Source organism: Ursus arctos, chromosome X, assembly GCF_023065955.2.
Source record: "Ursus arctos isolate Adak ecotype North America chromosome X, UrsArc2.0, whole genome shotgun sequence".
NCBI lineage: Eukaryota > Metazoa > Chordata > Mammalia > Carnivora > Ursidae > Ursus > Ursus arctos.
In genome coordinates, this window is record NC_079873.1 from 4525355 (window position 1) to 4550435 (window position 25081).

General features: G+C 46.5%; 1 protein-coding gene across 1 annotated transcript in view; it reads left to right on the plus strand.

Annotated features, from left to right (window-relative positions):
* LOC130543292 (steryl-sulfatase-like) overlaps positions 1 to 25081 on the plus strand; it is a 156258-nt gene that overhangs the window by 64229 nt on the left and 66948 nt on the right. Inside the window, 6 exon segments of the mRNA XM_057309954.1 lie at positions 2507 to 2647; positions 5271 to 5379; positions 5381 to 5393; positions 5482 to 5604; positions 7643 to 8066; positions 22430 to 22566. Coding sequence (XP_057165937.1) covers positions 2511 to 2647; positions 5271 to 5379; positions 5381 to 5393; positions 5482 to 5604; positions 7643 to 8066; positions 22430 to 22566 — 943 coding nt within the window. The 5' untranslated portion in view covers positions 2507 to 2510.

A 25081-nucleotide genomic window follows, 5' to 3' on the forward strand; every position in this document is an offset into this window, starting at 1 on the left:
ATGTGACCACGGGATTCTGGCTGTCGTCTTCTCTGGGTGTGAATGCCCCCCGTTGGGTGCTTATGGGGACAGGAGGTTAGAGAACATGGTCTTGTATATGTCATCGGTATTAGCTATGGATTTGCAAGGCGTTAAATCCACTTAGGGACCCCTGCTGTGCCAACCCTCCGCATTCCACGGGCATTACTGATGGGCGTCTCTAGTCATCGCCAAAGCTCTACTGTGTGTCACTCCTCGTGTTGACAGATGGATGCTAATTTTCAAATCCTTCCATTACCCATAAAACCTTCCAACCATCTAAAACACAGTGTACCGTCCTTGTTAATCTCCTCTTCGATGGAGTTCGAGCGAGACATTGTTAATTCAGCAGAGAGGACGTCAGTGTGTTGTCTCACGCAGCTTTCATGAGCCCTCGTCTCCCCCAGCCACTGCCCTCGTGGGGCCCACAGCGTGGTTAGGAAAGAGAGCATCTTTCCGGCCTTATATCCGCACAAGTTGTCAGTCGTTGGTTGCACGTTTGCCTGGTCGCGGAGACTGCCTGGTGTCTGAGAGTACGTTCAGAGAGAAGAAAGTAAGGAGAATACGGCTGTGGAACGCGGCTGGGGATGGTGGCGTTGTGTCCTGCACACCTCCATGCCGTCACCACGGGGCAGGGAACCGGGCCTCTCCCTGGCCAGGCAGGCTGGTAAACAGCATCCCCGCCATAGCACCCGCCTCAGCTCTGTCTCTGAACGGATGTGGGCATGGGTGTGGGACTGCAACCACTTGAGGATGGGGAACAGAGTGGGAAGGGAGGCAGACAACAGATGAAGTGGGAAGCCGACGTCCTTCCATAGAGTGGAGAATGTGATGCCAAGGGAATCCGGCTTCTGGTTCGAGCTGAAGGGTTGAACAGGGACCCTGACCCCACTGTCCAAGAGGGGGACAGCCAGTGATAGAAGATGACAGAGCAGGAGTGGGATGAGCAGAAGATGGGAAGAGACTCCCTCCCTGCCTGTGAATGGAGAAGCCAGCAGAAAGAGTGAGCTTAGCATCCCAGGCCCCAGAAAGGGCCGGAAAGCAGAAGCTCCAGGTGGTTCTAAAGAGGGGGTCAGGAATGAGAGTGGAAACCAGAGGACTGTCCGCACGTCTGTGTAAAGGAGATCGGGTTTGTAGGTCTCTGAGGGTTTCAGAGCTGGCAAGCCCCCTTGTCAGCCAGCCCCGGGAGAGAAAAGGCTGGGTCCTTGGAGAAAGTGCATCAGGGAGGCCGTGAGCTCTGGGCATGAGGCCCAGCCTGGGGGCACAGGGAAATGAGGGGTCAGAACAGGGCAGATTCATCAATGTCCGTGTCGGGAAGGGAAGGCAGCCAGCCCCTCCCTTTACTGCAGTCCCAGAGTGCGGCCAGCCAGAGGGACGCGCCCCCAAGCAGGAGATTGAGGAGTGCTCGGCGGAGATACAGGCCAGGAGAAGAGGCTCCCAGGCCCTGATGGGTCATCATACCCACACACTGGCAGGCCTTTGATCTGGCTTCGTGCGTCCTACCCTTCAGTGGGAGCAGACCACCAGGAACCCCAGGTATCTGAGCAACGTCTCTAACACGACACGGACAAAAACATGAACGCCGAACACGCGGCAGGGACTGTTCTGTGTTGTAGGACAGAGCAGTGAACAGGCAGACATACAGCGTACGATACACCTGGTCCTGTTCTGGGTGAATTGGTTTCCCCCGAAACCATAACAAAGTACAGGCAGCCTTGTACCTTTACCTTGCTTTGCTCACCGTGGACCCCTCCTTTGCACCTGTCGCTGACCTAATGCCCCACTGCCTCCCATTTGTGAGGACACTTTTGCGTGTGTTGGGCCCAGTTGGACAATCCAGGATCATCTCCCTTTTGCAAGATCTGTAATGCCATCTGTAGAATCCCCTTCTCCTGGAACGTCACGTGCTCATTGTTTGCAGGGTTTAGGGTGTGGGCGTCACCCAGTGTGCCTGCTGTGATGACAGTCCCAGAAGGTGGCTGGGTTCCCTTCCTTGGGTACATTTTGTCTGACCGATTATCCAGCACCTGGAGCTGCTGCCCCAGCCTATGAACCTTGTGCTCCTTGAGTCTGGAGATATTTAGCCATGTTTCCCTTAAAAAAAACAAAAACAAACCAACAAACAAAACCTAATTTTAGAAAGGAGATGGCTTTGCAGTGTCTGTCTATCCAGGGCTCAAATACAGAACTTTTAGCTACTTATGGAGCTGGCCTTCCATGAAGAGATGGCCTATGACTGTGTTTGCATTTTTCCAAACAGAGCATCTGTTACGGCGTTGGGTGGAAATGAGAGGCCATTGCTGTCCTTAGAGAAAGAAATGCTTGTTTTGGAAACGAGAGGATAAAGTTCTTTGCCCAGCAATGTGTTATCGTGTCTTTGGAGCACATGTGGTCTGGGGCGGACGGGTTGGAGGAAAGTCCCAGAGAAGGAGACGGTGCGCCACATGCTGGTGTCCTTCACGTCCCTCTGTCTGCTTGCCCTTCGCAGGGAGATGAGGATCTGCGTGCTTCTGATGTTGTTCCTGGGGGAGGCCCAGAGCCACACAGCCTCAAGGCCCAACTTCGTCCTGCTGATGGCCGATGACCTTGGCATCGGAGATCCTGGTTGCTATGGGAACAAGACGCTCAGGTGCGGTGACGGGGTTGCCACTAGTGACATGAGCTTACGCGCGCAGAGCGCAGAATGCCCACACGCGTTAGGTGCACACGTCCACGTGTGACTTTACATAGATAGACACCGATGCTGGCGTTAGGAAGGAGGGTGGGACTTGATCTGTTTGCACAAGGTAAACCCAGAGGGACCACGAGAAAGATTGTCATGAGGACTCTTTCTTTTTTTTTTTTTTGTATTTATTTATTTGACAGAGAGAGACAGCCAGCGAGGGAGGGAACACAAGCAGGGGGAGTGGGAGAGGAAGAAGCAGGCTCCCAGCAGGGCAGGGAGCCCGATGTGGGGCTTGATCCCAGGACCCTGGGATCACGCCCTGGGCTGAAGGCAGACGCTTAACGACTGCGCCACCCAGGCGCCCCATGAGGACTCTTTCTTACTCAGCAATACTCTACTGCTTTTCACCCATTGTCCTTTTCTTCTTCCCATTGGTTCACCTCTTCTAGGTCAGTTTCTCTATTTGGTGCTGGCTTCATTCCAGTGGGTGCCCCCACAGGCCCTGTCCCTGCTTGTGAGCTCCACACCTTCTTGCTTTCACAATTACCAGCCACCCTGGCCAGGGAAACAATGACATGAACTGCTTCTGAGCCTCATCTTACCAATGGTCAATACAACCTGAATGACCCAAGATGGGGGAAGAGATCGTGAGCTTTTACGAGAATTTTCTCATAAGATCTATGCATAATACCAGCATGTAGCAGGGGGACGGACGCACCAGTGAGTGCCGCAGACGGTGATGGACTCTCACGGCCTCACTCTGGGTCCTCATCTTCGTTTCAACATGGCAGTGCAGCTCGGAAGAGTGTTGCATGGCTATGTCTCTGATCAAACACAAAGTGGGTGTCGGTTGTTTTTTTGAGGAGAACCTGGCTTGCAGATAGACATGTGTCCGTTCCACGTTGAAGCTTTCCGTGACATGCTGCTTGTCGTGTATGGAATGTGCGTCCACCTACAACATTTATGAGAGCTTGAAACACATGGACAAGGATAGAGGTTTCAATTGACCACATATGTTTTCTGCCCCACCTTTGGCTTCATTTTGTAAGATGTGTCGATCTTCCTTTTGGATGCTTCTCATACCTCTGTTGCTGCCAATTTAATTTTTCTTCTCAGAGTCGTAATCATCTCCTTAATCTTGCTCATGTTTTTTTCACTTTACTTTTTATTATTATTTATTTTTATTTAAAATCAGTTAATTAACATATAGTGGATTATTAGTTTCAGGGGTAGTATTTAGTGACTCATCAGTTGCATATAATACCCAGTGCTCATTCCATCACATGCCCTCCTTAATACCCATCACCCAGTTACCCCATCCCCCACCCACCTCCCCTCCAGCAGCTCGCAGTTTGTTTTTCCTAGAGGTGAGAGTCTATAACTTATGGTTTGTCTCCCTCTCTGATTTCATCTTATTTTATTTTTCCTTCCCTTCCCCTATGTCCATCTGTTCTGTTTCTTTAAATTTCACAATGGACTATTACTCAGCCATCAAAAAGAGTGAAATCTTGCCATTCGCAATGACACAGATGGAACTAGAGGGTATTATGCTAAGTGAAATCCGTCAGTCAGAGAAAGATAAATATCGTGTGGTTTTTAATAATATATGTATTCCTGAATTTCACTGAGATAATAAAGTTTCCAACTCAGGTGTTTTAATTAAAAATTTACAGTCAGGCTTTAATGTTTCTATTTCTACCAGATCTCAAAAGAAAAAAAAAAAGTGTATACAATCACGATGAAGAATTCATGTCCCAACGTACCCCACATCTGTCTGGTTCCATATCGGATTCCAGTTCTTTATGAATTTCATTTTTTATTTTGTATTTTATCAGCTCACACCCCAAAGTAGTCATGTTTCAGTGGGCCTGTCTAGGCATGAGGAGGTTTAAGGCAGATACACAGATTCGGTCTTCTAAGGCTTCTAAATGTTGTGATGGAAGTCAGAAGCACGGTGGAAATGTGGACTGTTAAATGCATCCGCTAAATTCATGGATGGGAGAGCAGGTGGACATGAGTCATGCAATGAAATGACCTTCACCTTCAAGCTCTGCATCAGCAAGGGCTACTCTGTGTGGGCACTGGCGCTGGAGGCTGCAGGCCACGATGAACGAGATGCGAGCTCCCGCCTCTGTGCACCTGCGTTGGAGTGGGCAGTTAGCCGGACCATCCCTTTATAGTGAGGAGCTGCTGGCATAGGATCTGTGTCCTACACATGGACCAGGCCCCCTCGTGGGACTCAAGGTTGGCCATAGGAGGCCCACGAGAATCCCATCTCTGCCAGGACCTGAAGGATGGAAGGTAGGCAGGCTGGCAGGCAGGCAGGGACTGTGTTCCCAGTGGAGGATATGGGATGAGAGCTCATTGTGGTCCCAGAACTGGAAGAGGTTCATTTCTGAATGCCTAGCAAGTGTGCAAGGATACCCTGACAGGATCGGCCTGTCCATTCCCAGAGCAGAGGCACCACAATGCATCACCCATCCTCTGGGAGTTTCCCTGGATGATTGAGAGGTGATTCACGATAAAAAGCACAGTGGAAACTGCATGTTTCAAGATCATCATGAATGACATGAGTCTTCTGTTCTAGGACGCCCCATATTGACCGGCTGGCTGAAGGAGGGGTGAAACTCACACACCACCTGGCAGCTTCACCCCTGTGTACACCAAGTAGAGCAGCCTTCATGACAGGCCGGTACCCCCGTCCGATCAGGTAACCCCCGGGCTCCACAGCCATGGCTGTCGTCCTCCTGGGGGCATCCCTGACCTCCTCTTTCAATGGATCATTTCTCCTGCTTCAGGAATGGCGTCTCAGTCCATCATGGGGGTGTTTATCTTCTCGGCCTCTTCTGGAGGACTTCCCACCAGTGAGATTACCTTTGCCAAGCTTCTCAAGAATCAAGGCTATTCAACAGCTCTGATAGGTATGGGCAGCTGAAGAGGGGGAGTTGAGGGCCTGGGCAGGGTGAGTGGCAGAGGGTATGATAACTGCCTTTTTAAGGCAGGGTGAGTGGCAGAGGGCATGATAACTGCCTTTTTAAGGATCCCTGATAACAGTTTGTACAACTTCACATAGGGAAGAAATGATTCTGATTCTCAATTAAAATACAATGCACCTATCTGGGCTATTTGAAAGTAAAGATATGTGTTGTGCGTGTGTGTGTGTGTGTGTGTGTGTGTATGGTTAGATAGATGACAGATAATGATAGATGGATACATGGGTAGACCGATGCATGTATGGGTAGATAAAGGACATAGGTGATAGAGACAGGAATGGATAGATCAGTAAATGAAATGGATGAGGGATGGATCATGGATGGATCATGGGTAGATGGATAGATGGATGGATGTGTGATGGATGGATGCATGATGAATGGATGGGTGGATGATGGATGGATGAATGGGTGGGTGGATCATGGGTGAATGGATGAATGGATAATGAATGGATGGATAATGACTGGATGGATGGATGATGGATACATGGATAGGTGATGGGTGGATGGATGGATGGTGAATGGATGGGTGGGTAATGGGTGAATGGATGGATGGGTGAATGATGGTTAGATGGATGTATGGATGGATAATGCATGGATGGATAATGACTGGATGGATGGATGATGGATACATGGATAGGTGATGGATGGATGGATGGATGGATGGATGGTGAATGGATGGGTGGGTAATGGGTGAATGGATGGATGGGTGAATGATGGTTAGATGGATGTATGGATGGATAATGCATGGATGGATAATGACTGGATGGATGGATGATGGATACATGGATAGGTGATGGGTGGATAGATGGGTGGTGAATGGATGGGTGGGTAATGGGTGAATGGACGGATGTGTGAATGATGGTTAGATGGATGTATGGATGGATAATGACTGGATGATAATGACTGGATGGATGGATGATGGATACATGGATAGGTGATGGGTGGATAGATGGATGGTGAATGGATGGGTGGGTAATGGGTGAATGGACGGATGGGCGAATGATGGTTAGATGAATGTATGGATGGATAATGAATGGATGGATAATGACTGGATAGATGCATGATGGATACATGGATAGGTGATGGGTAGATGGATGGATGGATGATGGGTAGTTGGATAAATGGATAATGGATGGAAGGATAGATGAGACCCAGGGATGAGAGAGATGATAGCCAATAGATTGATAAATACTTATGCGCAGCCGTACAGCATATAAAACTACATATATACACTATGCTATTGAATGTTTTCATTTTATATATTAATACTAAAATTGTGTCAGACTTTGTCTCAGTTCACATTCTCGTTGATTTTATTCAATTGATAGGAATGATCCATTGTCCCTTTTTACTTGATAAGCATAGGTCTGTGCGGGTCATCGGATGAATCATAAAATCTCTCAAAGAAGCGAAATGACCATTCTCTTTCCTCCCACCTCTTGTCGTAAAACCATCATCATGTTTTTCTTTTGTGAGGCACTCGCTAGTTTAGTGGTATAATTAACATTTTATAAGAAATGTTCATAGATGTTTTAAATAATTGCTGAGCTGGGACTGTGATTTCCTCATGCTTCAGGGGTAGTTTTTTCAGAAAGAATTCATTTTCACTTTTAATATTCAAGGGTCAAAACCAAGTTGGTTCTGTGACTTCAATTTTAAGGAAATGTTCTTAAAAAACACTTGTGTTTTTCTGTGTCTTTTTATCACCTGTCTGAAATATGTCGGGTGTTTGTCTTTTGCTTTGTTATTTTCAGCACTAAATTCGCTGTTGTTTTCTGGTAGAGTGAGTAGTCGGTACCCCACTGTTTGTGGAAAAGGAAGCGAAACACTGTAGGGTTCTACAGAATAGGAGTTTGGTTAGTACAAGTGCAGAGTGATCCCGCTTTTCCACGTGTGGGAATCACAAGCGGACACTCAGGTCATGGTGTGCATCGGGTCTAAACATATCATCCATTTGTCTTCTCAGGCAAGTGGCACCTTGGGACAAACTGTCACAACAAGACCGATTTTTGTCACCACCCCTTGAGTCACGGCTTTGACTATTTCCATGGGATCCCCGTGACCAACTTGAGGGACTGCAAGCCCGGAGAAGGCAGCGTCTTCACCAGGGCCATCAGGGCGCTGGTCTTCATCCCTCTTCAGATCATTGCGATCACGCTTCTCACCTTGGTGGTCCTCAAGTGCCTGGGGCTGGTCCGCGTGCCCCCTGGGGTCTTCGTCTGCCTTCTCTGCCTTGCTACCATGATACTCGGCCTTCTAGTGTGCTTCCTGCATTACTTCCGGCCCCTGAACTGCTTCCTGATGAGGAACCATGAGATCACCCAGCAGCCCATATCCTATGACAACCTCATGCAGAGGCTGACGGCGGACGCGGCCCAGTTCATACGACGGTTGGTATCGCCTTTTATCGGGATGCTGCCTGTTGCCACATGGTGCTTGGTGATCACCATGGAGGTTAGAGAAACCGGGTGGTACTTCTAGCCACGTTTCCCCTTCCATGCTGTGGAGATTTCTGCAGCCAGACCCTCAGGAGGAGAGACGTGCACAGTGGAATGGCACGTGCAAGCAAGCGCGATGCCATGGGCTCTCATCCAAGCGGCTCTGCCATGTGTCCCTCACATCCTGTGCTTCTGAAGCCGGGTCGAAAAATGTCTCCCAGATGAGACAAAACCAAAGGGGCTTGGGTATCCCCACAGTCATTACTCTTCAGGTGTGCATTGTGTAAGTATAGGTGTTGTCCTTGTGACAGAAACGACACAGGGAAGTCCAAATAGTCTTTGCAAATTTCTGAGCAAAAGAACCGTGTGAGGAGCCTGGATGGAGCGAATGATCTCGTTTAGGTCTTTCAGGACCCCTTGGAGGCCTAGTGTTGAGGGTTGCCGTCAGCAAAGGGCATAACCATCCACAGAGGGGTCGGTGGCAGTCCTGAGTAGAGACCCATCTCAGGAGCACTTGCTATCAAAAACAGACAAAACCATGTTATTCCTTTTGGATCTTTAGAGAAAAGAGGAAATTTCATGTGAAAATCAGATGCCTGGTCTGAGAGCATGTGTTGCTTGGGCAGCAAAGACTGGAGACACGCGTGGGTCCAAGCTAAAATGGCAGGAGGAACGACGTTGTGCAGTTCTGGACAGAAGGAGGAGGATGTTAAGCTATCGGTCATGCTTCTGAGCGACTGTGGTCATCACGGGCACAGGGAGGTACCGTTGAGTTGGTGGTGCCGACGTAAGCCTAACTCACTGTTGGCCCACACGGCCAGAGGAGCGACTGCTCAAGCTTTGTGTTAGCAGAACCCAGACCTGTGAAAAATTGAAGATTGCCAGTCTTACCTCTCGAGGTCCCTCCTGTGGAGTGCTGTGGCAAGGCTGCACATCTCCCCAGGACAAGCTCCCTGGCAGAGTCTAAACCCCATGTCTCCCAGGTCCCTTGGAGAAGTAACTGGAGCGTGGTTGGGTTTCTGGCGCAGAAGCCACAGCTGTTGTTATGCCCGTAGATTTTTCTAGAAGGGGATGCCGAACTGTGATCTGACGCAAAAGTTTTAGAACTTTATGAGGTATGCATTTGGTATCGTCATCTAGTAAGATATACATAGAGTGTTATTAGAGACAAGGTTCTCTTCATTTTTTTCTAGCAGAGCGATCACTTGTAGTACTTTGCACGTTATTGTGTTGTGTCTTATTTTTTAAAAACTCTCTGGCTGTGACAGTAAATTAATGTCATCACTCAACAGGGATGTGCAGTCTGCAAGGGTGACAAAGCTCTTACCTTGTGGGGTAAGCTCGCTGCGTTTTATAAGCAAGTGAACGGCCATTCCAAGATAGGATGGCGCCTCACGGGACTGTAGACCTGTCCATTGACTCTCAAAACCCAGCAGTGTGCTGTTTGCCAAATTTGCTGTAGCAGCCAAACATGCACCTGTCGGTCTGCATCTACCAGACATCTCTCAGAGATGTATGGGAGGTGGCGAATAATACAGTGACCCCTGCAAAATTTGCAGTCAGGAATCATCCTTAGCGCCAGATGATCCCCTTCTCTCCAACATGTGGTATTTTGATGGGAATGTTCCAATCCATACAGAGTATGAATATTCACATGATTATAAGGCATTTTAATGGGTTGCTCAGCACGTGACTCTGGGAGGGGACCTAAACCAATTTGATCGTAAGGGCCTGGAAGCCTGTGCAGTTGATTGAAAACATCTGGATGGAAACTATCCTTGGCTGCGGTTGTCCTCTTGTGCGATGTGTGATACCTGACTCACTCTGTGGGGTAGCCAGGCATTTTGAGAATCCCCTTAACATCTCACCGAAGAAACGTAACAGTATTGGCAAAATAATACTAGGATCTGAAAATACTAGGATCTTTTCCGGGATCTGAAGATTCATTTGTAAGTATCGTCTCATTGGCCAGCATATCCTGAACAACATAGTTGGCTGGTCTTTACCACCTTTGGGTGAGAAATGGATTCAGCGTTAGGAGCAGAAGAAGAATGACTGAAAGCAGTGACAGCGTTGGTGACATTCTTTCATATGCGTTTGAGTTCAGAATTTCACAATGGAAACCAGTGCCTTCTCTCGATGCATTACCATAAAAGACTGTCTGGGCTTGCACAGTTCCCATGCGATTCGTATGTCGAAAGTAGTGAGGAAGATAGTTTAAGCTCTTATTTCTAGATTGTATATTCTTTCTCTAAGCCTTGTGTCTGGAACGAATGATACTGCAGATGATCACTGGGGGTGTGGAGCTGGGGAGGGCAGGGGCGTGAGGCAGAGATGCTTCGTTGGCGTGTGATGCTCTCAGACGCGGTCTCCTTAGCCAAATTTGCTACAAATGTGCCTCTGGATTAAAGTGCACACTTCTGTGTTGAGGAGAGCGATGGCTTGGAATGTATAACCGTGCGCTCCATGGTGCCTCATGCTGATTTACTCTTAGGGGTAAAATTTATCTTGGGGAGATGCTTCTGTGGGGAAGCTCGATGATTAGCTCACCACACCATATGTTGTTAGGAGCTGTATAGTAATGCAAGAGACAGGTCATCCTTAATGCAATTTAATTAGCAAGAAGTCCATGTTGCTCTTACAGCAGGAATGAACTGTGAATTTCTTAGAGATTCCCAACCGTCTTTCTGTGTCCTGAGCAAAGCTCCCTTGGCCATCGGGCTCTTCAGGGCTGTATAAATCTCAGAGCCAGCTTGGGCGCACTGTGCAAATGGCGGCTCAGCTTGGGGCATGTTCAAGTATCAGCAGTTCTTGTGGCGTGATTGTCCGTGACCCACCAGACACTGGGGGTACACATATCACCTGGGACACATCTCACACTCATCAGCTCCTTCTTGCTACAAATCATCCATACGAAATGGGAAAAGGACATGTCTTCTTGGGGAGGAATTTGAGGCTCCACACTTTGGAGGGAATAGCCATCGCCCTACAGGAAATAGTACAGACTGGATCAAACCCCACAGTAGAATGCTTGGGAAGGCTGTTCTCTCTGTCAGAGTGGACCACGGGCACACCTTTGGTCTTCCATGGACTCTACCCACTTACCCTCTCAGAGTGAGTGCAGGAGGATGTGGAAGAAGACCAGGGAGTTTTACAGATGGAGAGGAAGAGTCGAGGTCTCACGCCCCAAGGGTAGAACGCCTCCTGGTAATTCTCACAGGAGCTCTGATGGCCGTACCCTCATTGCCATGGTGATGGAGAAGTATTTGCTTATTCTGAAAAGAAATCCGGGGCTGCATAGTTACAGGTGAATTCAGTGAGTTAATTTTATTCACAAAGTAGTTTTTGCTTTGCATAAGTCGAGGCCACGTTTTAAAAGGTCAGTGCCAGTGGGTAGGATGAGACCCATGTTTCACATCGTCCTCAACAGAGCGAGGTGAACCTTGGTCACTGTACAGCGTGAAGAGCCGGAAATGTTGACCTCTTTCCTCCCTAAATGCATCGGCAACAGTGCTTTGGGGCTAGGCACGACATTTAAGTTGAAAGAACCCGCTCTTTCTTTCTGTGCAAATATACAAAGTTCGGTCTGAAGAGCGTGTTTTTCAGGAAGGATGATGGCTTTATACACACCTGCGTGATTTGTGTAGTTTATGATATGCAATTACTGGATTCGTAACTTCGTAGCATTATCTCCTCCAGGGCTGTCCATGTTGCAGCAAATGTTGAGAACTCGTTCTTTCTGATAGCTGACTAATATTCCGTTGTATATATGGACCACAACTTCTTAATCCAGTCATCTGTTGAATTCGTTACTGGCCCGTAACATGTACGGGCCCCCACGTTCAACATGCATTGAGCAAATTCAGCATGTATTCCAAATGTATAGAATGTATTCAGCATCAGCCCCTGTGTATTCTAAGAGTGTGTATTAGAAGTGACATAAATGCTAGTAATTTGCAGTTACGCTTAGGATGGGCCATCTTGTATCTTCAGTATGGACTCTACTAGAGAAAAAAAATCCACAATTTGGAAAAGAGCTAGCGTTCTGTTTTTAAACTCTGAGTTCACAGAGTGGTAAGATCTCCTTTTTGTGACTTTCACGAACCCTGATCCCTGACTGGTCCCCAAAGGGAAGGGAGCACGCCATGGGAATGATGGAGAGTATGAGACTCTGGGGGACATAGCGTTGCTGTGCAGAGAATATGCCCTTACTGGGGGGTCGTGGGTAGCAGCTCCCTCTACCATGTCCTGTGTTCTGTGGCTCTATGGGAAATAGACTTCCTCCTGCAAACATGGTTGCTGTCATCGTAATGCCCCAAAACCTGGGACAGCTGATAAATGTATCATCGGAACACCTGACCTTTTATCCTGTCGTGCTTCCGTCGATATTTGGCACTGTCAGAATCCTGAAATGCATTTACAGGGTGCCTTCAACCTAGCCTTTGACATTTCCAGCCAGACCGTGATGCAAGTGGCCAATGATGAATGGCTGTGACTTGGCCCAAAGCATGTTCCGAAGAAAGGGATCGTGGGATGACTTTATTAGTTTCGATAAGAGTTTAAGCCAGAAAGGAAGAGGTGTAGTATTGATCTTTAATTCACAGTGAGAAAAGTGCGTCAGATTAACAATGAAGGGCAGTGCACAGAAATACACACACACGTGTTCAGCAATGGAAAGGTTAAGTCATTAAATGATTGTCTTGCTCAGTAAGGGCAGATGCCCTTTGGTTGGTCTCTATCATGCATGGGTCACCAGGAGACAGGTTTTAGAGTGGAGGGTATCTTGGGCTCTTCGAATGTGCCCGTTTCCTGCTGAGCATGCCACAAGCTGTACGCAGTTGCGGAGGGATGCTTGCTTTTCGTGATTCTGCGTCCAGATCCGTGTCTTTCCTAACTAAGTGAGTGTAGATAAAGCCCTGTCGGACCCCCCTTTTTTTCACGAAACACACAGATCTCTTTTATGCCCTGGGATCGTGACCTAAACTGAAATCGGGAAGCGCGAGCTTTCGGATGTGTACGACAGGTCCAGGATGGTGAGGAAATGAGAGATGGGTGGTATGCATCCTGAGGACCCAGGGAATGGGACATGGTTCAGCTCCTTCAGTGTGGTGAACGGCTGTCCTACAGGAACGCAGGCTGGTGCTGCTGACTTCCCACCCACTGCTGACTTTCCCAGAGAAAGCAGAAATGCCTGTTTGTGGGAGGGAACTATTTGGGGGAAACTTCCCAATGTTTTCAATATTAGCTTGTTTTTTTAGGCACTCAGAACCCCCGTGGAATGAATGAATTGCTGTTCTCTCTGCGCCTTAGCATAGACCCCAATTTGACTCCATTCCCAGGCTCCTCTGTTCCTGTCTTTCGTGGGCTTCTCTCCCTGTCCCCAGGCTGAGCGTGAACTTCAAGACTACACAGTCTATCTGGTATTGTCTGTCTGAATCCGATCAGTTATTCCTAGAAGGGCAGATTTACTCTGATGGGGTGAATATACTCTCCTGTTCTTTTTTCCCCCCCCATGAGGGTCCATCTGAGAAGGCTCTCTGCACCCTTTTTTGATGCTCTTCCAGTAACAGCAAAGACATGGGATTGATTTTCTAAAAGCATTTTGGAAAACCCATCTCCTTCCTGAAAATCTCATTTCCTATTACAACAATTCTAATAGTTTCCTAGTTCCTATTACCTAAACCACAGGGAAACAGTCTTTTTGTTTATTTATTTATTTATTTATTTATTTATTTATTTATTTATTTTCTGCATACGCTCAGTATTTTGCACTCTCTGGGTTCAGATAATGAAGGAATGAGTGCTGGGAGATTTGCAGCCGGCGCCAGCAAAGGCTCTTCCCTGCACCTGTTGTGTGGTGGGGCGTGTGGGTGACTTTAGGTATTTGCATTCAGATCCCAGTGGGGTTAGGGGGGGGCATCGCAGGTGGTGAGGGATGGGTTTAGAGTCCAGCATCCTTGGTGGCTGAAAAGTCCTCGAATCTAACGCAAGACCAAAGAGCCACAGACAAGGCTGCACACGTGGAATCCTTGCACAGAGAGCCCAGTGCAAAGCTCAGTAAACGAGGCCGGTGTGGGCAGGCTGGAGGGTCGCGAGCAAAGACCGAAATCAGGCTGCATTTTAAACTCCACTTACGCAGATTGGCTTTTAGACCGGGGTGTCCGTTTCATCTTTTTTGGGACGAGAGGGTGGCTTTCCAACTTTTCTTGTCTTCCTTTTTATTTTTGAGATGTCTCTCCATTTTTCTGTGGCTCCAAGAGTAACATGTGCGACTCTAAAAAATTAAAGAATAAATTCTAAAGAATTTCAGATGCATTAAAGAATCTAAAGGAGCATTAATTCTAAAGAATTGAAGAAGCATTAAAATTAAAGTGTGTAAAGTAGAAAGTTGAAATTGTGGCCGGTCTTCACTCCTTCACACCGAGAACTTGCCTTCCCCAACTCAAGATATAGTGAAGCATGTGTGTTAGTGGTCTCTTTCTGGGCTTCTTTGCACACCTATGGGCTTTTATTTTACTTTAGTTTTAAAAGACTTATGTATTTCTTTTAGAGAGAGAGGGCAGAGGGAGAGACTCTTGAAGCAGACACCCTGCTGAGCACAGAGCCCTACGTGCGGCTCGATCTCACGACCCTGAGATCATGACCTGAGCTGAAACCAAGAGTCGGACGCTCAACTGACTGAGCCACCCAGGGGCCCCGATGGGATTTTATTTTATTTTTTTTTTAATGTTTTTTTATTATATTATGTTATTCACCATACAGTACATCCCTGATTTCTGATGTAAAGTTCGATGATTTATTAGTTGCGTATAACACCCAGTGCACCATGCAATATGTGCCCTCCTTACTATCCATCACCGGTCTATCCCATTCCCCCACCCCCCTCCCCTCTGAAGCCCTCAGTTTGTTTCCCAGAGTCCATAGTCTCTCATGCTTCACTCCCCCTTCTGATTACCCCCCCTTTCTTTATCCCTTTCTTCTCCTACCGATCTTCCTAGTTCTTATGTTCCATAGATGAGAGAAATCATATGATAGTTGTCTTTCTCTGCTTGGCTTATTTCACTTAGCATTATCTCCTCCAGTCCCGTCCATGTTGCAGCAAATGTTGAGTAATCATTCTTTTTGATAGCTGAGTAATATTCCATTGTATATATGGACCACAACTTCTTAATCCAGTCATCTGTTGAAGGGCATCTCGGCTCCTTCCACGATTTAGCTATTGTGGACAATGCTGCTATGAACATTGGGGTGCATATGGCCCTTCTCTTCACTACGTCTGTATCTTTGGGATAAATACCCAGTAGTGCAATGGCTGGGTCACAGGGTAGCTCCATTTTTAACTTTTTAAGGGACCTCCACACTGTTTTCCAGAGTGGCTGTACCAACTTGCACTCCCACCAACAATGTAGGAGGGATCCCCTTTCTCCACATCCTCTCCAGCAATTGTTGTTTCTTGCCTTGTCTATTTTTGCCATTCTAACTGGCGTAAGGTGGTATCTCAGTGTGGTTTTGATTTGAATTTCCCTGATGGCTAATGATTTTGAACATCTTTTCATGTGTCTGTTAGCCATTTGTATATCATCATTGGAGAAGTGTCTGTTCATATCTTCTGCCCATTTTATGATTTATTTGTTTCTCGCGTATTGAGTTTGAGAAGTTCTTTGTAGGTCTTGGATACCAGTCTTTTATCTGTAGCATCATTTGCAAATATATTTTCCCGTTCCGTGGGCTGCCTCTTAATTTTTTTGACTGTTTCCTTGGCTGTGCAGAAGCTTTTTATCTTGATGAAGTCCCACAAGTTCATTTTATCTTTTGTTTCTCTTGCCTTTGGAGATGTGTCATGAAAAAGGTTGCTGTGGCCAATGTCGTAGAGGTTGCTGCCTATGTTCTCCTCTAGGATTTTGATGGATTCCTGTCTCACATCGAGGTCTTTCATCCATTTGGAGTTTATCTTTGTGTCTGGTGTGAGAGAGTGGTCAAGTTTCATTCTTTTGCATGTAGCTGTCCAATTTTCCCAGCACCATTTATTGAAGAGACTGTCTTTATTCCACCGGATGTTTTTTCCTGCTTTATCAAAGATTAGTTGCCCAAAGAGCTGAGGGTCCATTTCTGGGGTCTCTATTCTGTTCCATTGGTCTATGTGTCTGTTTTTGTGCCAGTACCATGCTGTCTTTGTGATCACAGCTTTGTAGTACAGCTCGAAATCCGGCATTGTGATGCCCCCAGCTTTGTTTTTCCTTTTCAACAATTCCTTGGCGATTCGGGCCCTTTTCTGGTTCCATGAAATTTAAGGACTGTTTGTTCTAGTTCTTTGAAAAATGTCATTGGTATTTTGATCGGGATAGCAGTGAAAGTGTGATTGCTCTGGGTAGCATGGACATTTTAACTATGTTAATTCTTCCGATCCATGAGCATGGAATATTTTTCCATCTTTTTGTGTCTTCTTCAATGTCTTTCAAGAGTGATTTATAGTTTCTAGAATATAGATTCTTTACGTCTCTGGTTAAGTTAATTCCAAGGTAACGTATGGTTTTTGGTGCTATTGTAAATGGGATGGATTCCCTAATTTATCTTTTTTCAGTCTCATTGTTCGTGTATAGAAATGCAATGATTTCTGAGCATTGATTTTGTATCCCGCCACATTACGGAATTGCTCTATAACTTCTAATAGTTTGGGAGTGGATTCTTTTGGGGTTTCCATATAGAGTATCACGTCATCTGCGAAAAGAGACATTTTGCCTTCTTCTTTGCCAATTTGGATACCTTTTATCCCTTTTTGTTGTCTGATTGCTGTTGCAAGGACTTCTAGTACTGTGTTGAATAATAGTGGCGAGAGTGGGCATCCTTGTCGTGTTCCTGATCTTAAGGGAAAGGCTTCCAGCTTTTCCCTGTTGAGAATGATATTTGCTGTAGGCTTTTCATAGATGGTTTTTATGAGACTGAGGAATGTACCCTCTATCCTTACACTCTGAAGGGTTTTAATCAGGAAAGGATGCTGTATTTTGTCAAATGCTTTTTCTGCATCTGTTGAGAGAATCATATGATTTTTGGCTTTTTCCTTCTGGATAAAATCTAAGACACCTATCGATTTGTGAATGTTGAACCACCCTTGCATCCCAGGGATGAATCCCACTTGGTCATGATGGATAATCCTTTTAATGTACTGTTGGATTCTATTAGCCAGGATCTTGTTGAGGATTTTGGCGTCCATATTCATTAGGGAAATCGGTCTGTAATTCTCCTTTTTGATGGGGTCTTTGCCTGGTTTGGGGATCAAGGTAATATTGGCCTCATAGAATGAGTTTGGTAGCTTTCCTTCTGTTTCTATTTTTTGAAATAGCTTTAGGAGAATAGGTATTATTTCTTCTTTGAATGTTTGGTAGAATTCCCTGGAAAACCGTCCGGGCCTGGAGTTGTTTTGTTTTTTTTTTTTTTTTGGACGTTTTTTTTATCAATGTTTCAATCTCTTCATAATAAATTGGCCTGTTTAAAAAATCAATTTCTTCCAGTTTCAGTCTTGGTAGTTTATAGGTTTCCAGGAAGTCCTCCATCTCTTCCAGATTGCTTAATTTATTGGCAGAAAGCTGTTGATAAAAGTTTCTAATAATCCTTCCAATTTCATTGGTGTTGGTTGTGACCTCTCCCTTTTATTCATAATTTTATTAATTTGGGTCCTTTCTCTATTCTTTTGGATAGGTCTTGCCAGTGTTCTGTCAATTTTATTTATTCTTTCAAAGATCCAACTTTGAGGATTTTAGTTTAAGGATTACTTTGATTTAGGGGTACCTGAGTGGTTCAGTTGATACCACATTCGACTCTTGACCTTGAGGTTGTGCATTTGAGGACTAGACTGGGTTTAAAGATGACTTAAAATGTTTTTTAAAATATTCTGATTGGGGCATCTGGGTGGCTCATTTGGTAAAGCATCTGCTTTTGGCTCAGGTCATGATCTCAGGGTCCTTGGATCGAGTTCCACCTTGGGCTCCCTGCTCAGCGGGGAGTCTGCTTCTCCTCCTTCCTCTGCCCCTCCCCCTGCATGTGCTCTCCCTCACTCTAATAAATAAATAAAATCCCTAAAAAATATTCTGATTTATTGAATGAATGGTTTGAGGACTCTGTGTAATAGAATGCGTGCTGAGCTCAGCAGGTGAATACCCCAGACGGGCGTCTGTCACTGTCGTCTCTGTAAGCTTCCACGAGTCCACGAGGCTAGGTCCGACAGTGATGTGTTTGTGGAAAGCATTCACGGGCGCTATCCCGCTGCATGAACCTCCGGAAGGTGCCTCTCTCCAGAAGCAAGTTCTGACCCTGCCACCTTGAGATGCGTTTGGTGGCAGGACCTGGCAGGGCTCACCTATAGAGTTTAAGTCGCGAGGGCGGTCTCAGCCGAATGTGCTTTCAGTAGATGTGAAGTGTGTGGACGGAACAAAGGGATGGCCAAAGTATACACATCTGTGTGTGTTCGCAGCGGCGGCTGGGTGAATCTCCACAGCATCAGCTGCTTTGTGCGTCTGAGGGCTCTCCGACTGAACCAACAGACAAGCCTCTTTGCATTTCCACTGCGCTCGACGACGCTGGTCAAGTTGGGACATTGGTTGCATAATAACGGTCAAGCCCTCGGAGGAGGAATATTCTGTTCAAGAGCTTCGTGGCAAGCAGGAAAAAAATAAATAACGCCTTCACCATCCCCTCGTGTATGTTTTCAGTCCACATTTATAGGATGTCAGTCTTCTGATTCTCGGATTGAAATGATTACAGGTTGCTGGGAAGGCAGGCACGGAGCTGCCTTCTGTATTTTTCACAAATAACGTGAAGGCATGTAGTAGCAGAAGGTTCTGTCTTTTCCCACAACGTGCAAGACAGAGGCAATGAGTTTCCAAAAACGTCGTTTACTGAAGTGCTCCGCTAATAACACAGGACTGAAGCTGTGACTGAGAAGTCTCCTGCCCACCAACTCGATGAAGTGTCGTGGAGTTTTCAAGGTCATAGGGAAGGGAGACCCAGACGTCCTCCCTGAGCCTGACCCGCTCTCTGTGTCTGGAAGGATCTTGCTCAGCGAGTTGCCTCACCAGAGAGCAGGCTGTCAGTCACAGCCTAGAGTGTGTGCGGGGCAGCCAAGCATTTATGGGTGTGTAGCCCATGCACCATTGACCGGGCCTCTATTCCTGGATGGTCAGTCTTTGCCGTGCGGTGCTTTGCAAGCCGGTGTGTGTCTCTGCATTTTCCAGGAGTGTTGATGCATCTAAAACCTCATCACCGTGCTTGGACACCCAGGACGTTGGCTGGGATCGGCGGTATCTCGCCTGCTCAATGAAAAACGGCTCTGTAGAGAGATGCTAGAAAAGAGCATTCTATAAATATGCATCGTGTTATGATGAACCTAGGAACGGCCTTCTCCCCTTCCACAGAGGGTCCGCGTACATTGCAGGGCAGGGGTCCCACTCCACAGCTGGGCTTGAACTCCCCTGCTGGCCTGACCGCTCTCAACTACCCCTGGTCATGTCAGGCTCCTTCGTTTGCTTGTTGGGCTGATTTGATCGTCCATTTGTTCGTTCTGAGCTCACATTTCAAAATGCCTCAATCTTGGGATCCTGCCAGGGAGGCCGATGGCGGGCTCTTTCTTCTTCCTCTTTTATTAATTTATTATTTTTTCAGAAGCTCTTGGGCACGCGACGCCTCTTCATTCTCGGCACATTCTGCCCCTACAGGGCAGAGGTCTGTGACCTTTCACGGCCTAGCATCACTTCTTCCAGGGTCTTGGAGGGCACCTGTGCTTAGAAGGAGCCAGAGAGATGCGTTAGTAGACATCCTCATGTGCAGATCGTCAGCTCAGATGGCAGCTCCTGTGGGTCCATGTGAACATGAAGGCACCTTCTTTCCTTCCTGACCCATAATGGGGAGAAGTCGTGGTAGACCAGTTGTCTTGGGTTTGGATTCTCATGCAAATTCTGCTTCCTGGGGAGAGCTGGCATAGACCACGTGCAAACTTTTCTTCGCTCGTTTGTTTGTTGGGTTTTGGTGATTTTTTTTTGGTCTTTTTTGCTTAGTTGTGAAATAGTAACAGTGTCACTTTGTTGTATACTCCTGTAAAAAAGGGAAAGTGACGGAATTCAATACGAGCCCTGTAACTCAAAGCCATACAGATGATTCGCAGTAACTGGCTCAACTTGATCTTCAGCCAGCAGGGACCTGGCTCATTCGAAGCTGATGTTTTAGGCTTATGTTCTGCTTCAGAAGGCAAGGGGAACATCAGTGCAGGGAGCAGCCTTCCGTGTAAAGTGTGATAAGCAGCAGGTCTGAGGGGTGGCCCCCCAAGGTGCTGTAGGGGCTGCAGGAACCCAAGCTATGTGCACGTGACGAAAGTAACAATGCATTTAGCAAAGTGTGCAGTCATTTATTTACTGGAGGTTAGCTCGTTAGCGTTGCGATATCTCGTTCTAACCTTGAAATGTTTTTGGTTATCCTGAGGACTTAAGGAACTAAATAGATATGTAAACGCATCATTGATATCATGAAATAGATGATTTCCCGAGAGCTTTTGCTGGCTGACAAAGATGATGAACAGAGGGGACTGTCCCTTCAAAATGATCATAGACTTCTGACTTAGAGTGTATATGTTAGGCACATATATCTGCTAATAATATATAGAGATGTATTTGCATGTATGTGTATATTTATAAATAGCCATACTGATAATATATATGTTTGTATGTGTGTTTTTATGTGTGTGTGTATATATATAAACCTATAGTAATTATATATATAGGTGTATGTGTCTATACCCATATGTGTCTGTATCCATAATATACATATGTATGCACATGTATATTAATAACGTATATAGGTGTATACATACATGCTTGTGTGTATGTGTATGCCTATATTAATAGCATATATATGTATATGGGTATATATATGTGTATGCACACACAGCTCTATATTAATAATATATACAGGTGCATAGTGTATGTGTGTGTATAGGTATACATATAACTATAGTTGTGTATAGATGTATGTATTATATATGAAGTTGTATGTATCCTGTAAGTGTATATAATAGTACCTACCCCAGATCACCTTTCTCACCAACCACGTTGCATCGCTGCACCCCTGCAGTGCCCGGGAGTCCTGGGTGGGCCCGCGGGAGCCGGGAGAGCTGATGCAGGATCTCATTGACTAACAGAGGTTTACTGCACTTACGCTCCTTGGCAGGTACCGTGCCGGGCCCTGCAGCACCAAGATGTCCGTGACATGCCCCAGTTCATGGTCTAGTGGGACCAGGAAAGCACGTAAGGGATTTGTAGGGAGTACACCAGATGCCCTAGTAGAAATGGCATCGGGCCACCCATCTATTCTGTTATTCACTCCATTTGTGCCCCAGCAGCCTTCAAAAGGGCACTTAGGCAATAGTCCGGTTTAGAGGGAAAGGAATTTCTGACGCTTTCCCGGACAAAGGTGAAATTTGAACCGGTTACATAAAACCAAAGTGCATCCACTAAGTGCATTTCTCAGAGATCGGCGTGAGGCAAAGAGGAGGTGGTGTGACTCCTTGACTCCTCTCAGCAGACCTGGGCGGGAACCCCCAGACCTTCCCATACTCACCAAGCTCAGGACTCTTGTCACAAGGCTCACTCATTGACAATGACTTATAACTCTACACAGCTGTGCGTTTCACCCATTACAACACAGGACGTTTTGATGCACTCGGAATTAAGAAATGCTTTTGCAAGAACTTGAGACTCTTTATAGATTGGGGCCAGTTCAAAGAATGTCCCATGTAAATTCCAAAATGTCAGTGTTGACAGTTGAGCATTTATTGCAGGAGACTTGTTCGGTAGTAGAAGGTGGGCAGTATGGCGGAACAGTTGACTTGGCATTAGACCTGTACATAGGTTTTGCTACAAGAATTCAAGAGATGGGTGTTTACTAGGTAGTAGCACGTGTGTGTGTACGTATTACAAAGAGAATTCGCTTTTGCAGGCCCTTGAGTTCCTATTAATCACCGAATAGAGAGGGAAGAATAGAATTCAGGGGCAAAGCAGGCCATTCCCACGACATTCCTTCCATAGTTGTGTCCTTCGGAAATGTGTCGAGAATGTAACACTTGTGTGTGCTGACCCAGACAGAGTGACAATGAGTCTTGTCTTCATAGGCACGCTGTGGATGCTTCCATTTCTCCAGTAAAACATGCAGTATTAGACATCATCTTGTGGTGCTTTCTGACTTTTGAGATGGCCTCCCGTCATTACTACTTTAATGGCAGTGGGAATGGAGGCGCACGTGCTCATGTTGCTGTCTCCTCTCGCCTCTCGCAGGAACGCTGAGACACCGTTCCTGCTGGTCCTGTCATACCTCCACGTGCACACAGCTCTCTTCTCCTCCAAGGACTTCGCCGGCAAAAGCAAACATGGCGCTTACGGCGACGCTGTCGAGGAAATGGACTGGAGTGTTGGTATGTGTGTCTTTATCTTCCGTGAGTGCTCACGGCAGGCCCTTGTCTTCCTCCTCCTCCCTCACATCCTGTGAATGTGCACTTCTGTGCCCCATGCCTTTATAGACAGTAAGTGGCTTTCCGTTTCTTGTTTTCAAAAAAGGTAATGAAACACTAGGTCAGAAAGATAAACAGAATATAAAAAGCGTCTTCAGCCCCAAGTGCGTGGTTGAGGTAGCCAGCGGCTCATCGCCAGGGGAAGACTCGGTCTGGGGACCAGCAGGCACAGGTTAACGGAGAAAAGGAGCCAACGCACTGTTAGTCATTCTCATCGCGGATCCTGTTAACAATGAAATGTGGGCAGCGTGGTGTGTTCTGCCGCGTTATTAGATAAGTGGTAGGTTTAGGGATACAGAAGACCGCAGGCGCCCACAGCCGTGGCACGCCGCCGTGGGGTCTCCTGGCGATGTTGTTCTGTTTGGCATCACAACCAAGACGGTCTTATTCTTTGTGTCCTTTCTCCTCCTTTCTAAGCAAATTACTCTATTCCTGAAAAATGTGCCATTGTTTTCAGAGGTGCTGGGAAGACGTCTTACTTAAAAAAAAATGTGTCCTCTCCGTTTCCATGAGATCATCATGACCCTGCTCTCTTTGCTTTTCTCTGGCAGAGCTGAGCACTGTCGGGTCTGTTCTGTAGCGTGGAGGGGAAGCAAAGTGATGGAAAACCAGGGGGCTCTGAACTTGTCACTCAGCGCCTGTCTTTGCCGGGGACACCGTGTCTTGTGTGGACGTTGTGCAATCCCTGTGGACAAAACGGGGCACAGTTGTCCAAATGTCACCAGTCCAAAAGTTGCTTAGGATTTTCACATGTTTGTTTTCTTTTCTTTTTTTTCCTCCTCTCATTCTTCCTCCTCCTCTTTGTGCACTGAAGTGATGGTTTTTAACTGTTTCATCCAGATGTTTTAGAAATAACCTGACCATTGCCAAGGAGCATTTTATGTATTTATTTACGGTTGGTTGGTTGGTTTTAAGCTGCGAATTGAACGGGATGCTGGTTGCCTACAGTGGTGATGTCAAGGACAAGTTTTGGTTTGTTAAATCTCGGAAGGAGCACCGTCTTAAGAAACAAGAGGACAGGACCCTTATGGTAGCTTCTAGCTCTCCATCTGCCGTCTCCATGAATCTGAGAAATGTCTTAAGTTTCTAGGCTCTGTTCTGTCATCTTTACACGAAAAATTCAGATGGGATGAGTCCTCAGTTTCTTTCTTCTCTGGGGGTCTGTGATACTGTAACAGAACATGGGGCGCCTGGGTGGCACAGCGGTTGGGCGTCTGCCTTCGGCTCAGGGCGTGATCCCGGCGTTGTGGGATCGAGCCCCACATCAGGCTCCTCCACTATGAGCCTGCTTCTTCCTCTCCCACTCCCCCTGCTTGTGTTTCCTCTCTCGCTGGCTGTCTCTATCTCTTTCAAATAAATAAATAAAATCTTAAAAAAAAAAAAAAAAACAGAAAGGGAGTCCCTATGACGAATGCTGGGATTCTCTGAAGCTCAACGTTCCCCTTTCTTGAGATTTGCAAGACAGATGCTTGTTCTAGGGCTCTCCCGTACACCAGGGCAAGCCTGCCTCTTCTCATTTTGCTTCTTTAAACGTTGCATGGGAATCATTTTACATTTTGGACACCTTTGCAGTGTGAATCAGGAGAATATTTCATCCCTTTGATGAGTGTTATATTTTAAATAACAGGTTTCTTAGATGACACCAAGACGTTTGTGGACTGGCACGCGAGCTCATGGTGGTATCATCAAACGAACTGATTAATTTTTATTTCACTGTCATGCCATGTATGTGTACCCTGACTCATTAGCAAGTCTAACTTTCAGTGTTTTCCTACTCCTTCTCCCCTCTAGAATGAAACAGAGAGTGTTTTCAGTCTTCGAGATCTGCGTCAGAACCTTGGTAGATGATTCTGTGCTTTTCTTTTTGGACAAAAAATGAAATCCTCCCCCTTGGTCGTGACATTAATTTCTTGGGATGTTTCTGCTGTTTTACCTGTCCAGTACAACGGAGCGTTTCGAGGAACATTCCTTCTTTCCAAGAAAAGCCTTTCCTTATGAGGCTGAGGGGACTGCAGTGTTCTGAATAATTACATAAAAAATAAAATGGGGATATTTGCTTAAAACTGTTGCATCCTGCAGGAGAGACCCCTGAGACAGGAGCAGAGAGCTGCAGAGGGCACACCTCTCCCATTCGGAGCCATTTTCTTTCAAAATTGTTGGACACAGCCTAATTATAAGAAGCCTAACTTTCTCCACTGCAGGGTTCTCTGTACCTGGAAAGGCATGGTCACAACAAAAGTGCCTTTGTTACTTAATTGCACTCCACGGCCATTCCCACGCCACGTCCTTGCGTTTATGGCCTTAGTTTTAGCTGTGTGATGGCGCTGCCTTGCATGGTTATAGTCGCCAAGGGAAGTGAGCACGCAGATTTGTAGTGAGGACCACAGAAGGGGTCTTGCAGAGACGTGACCACATGGGT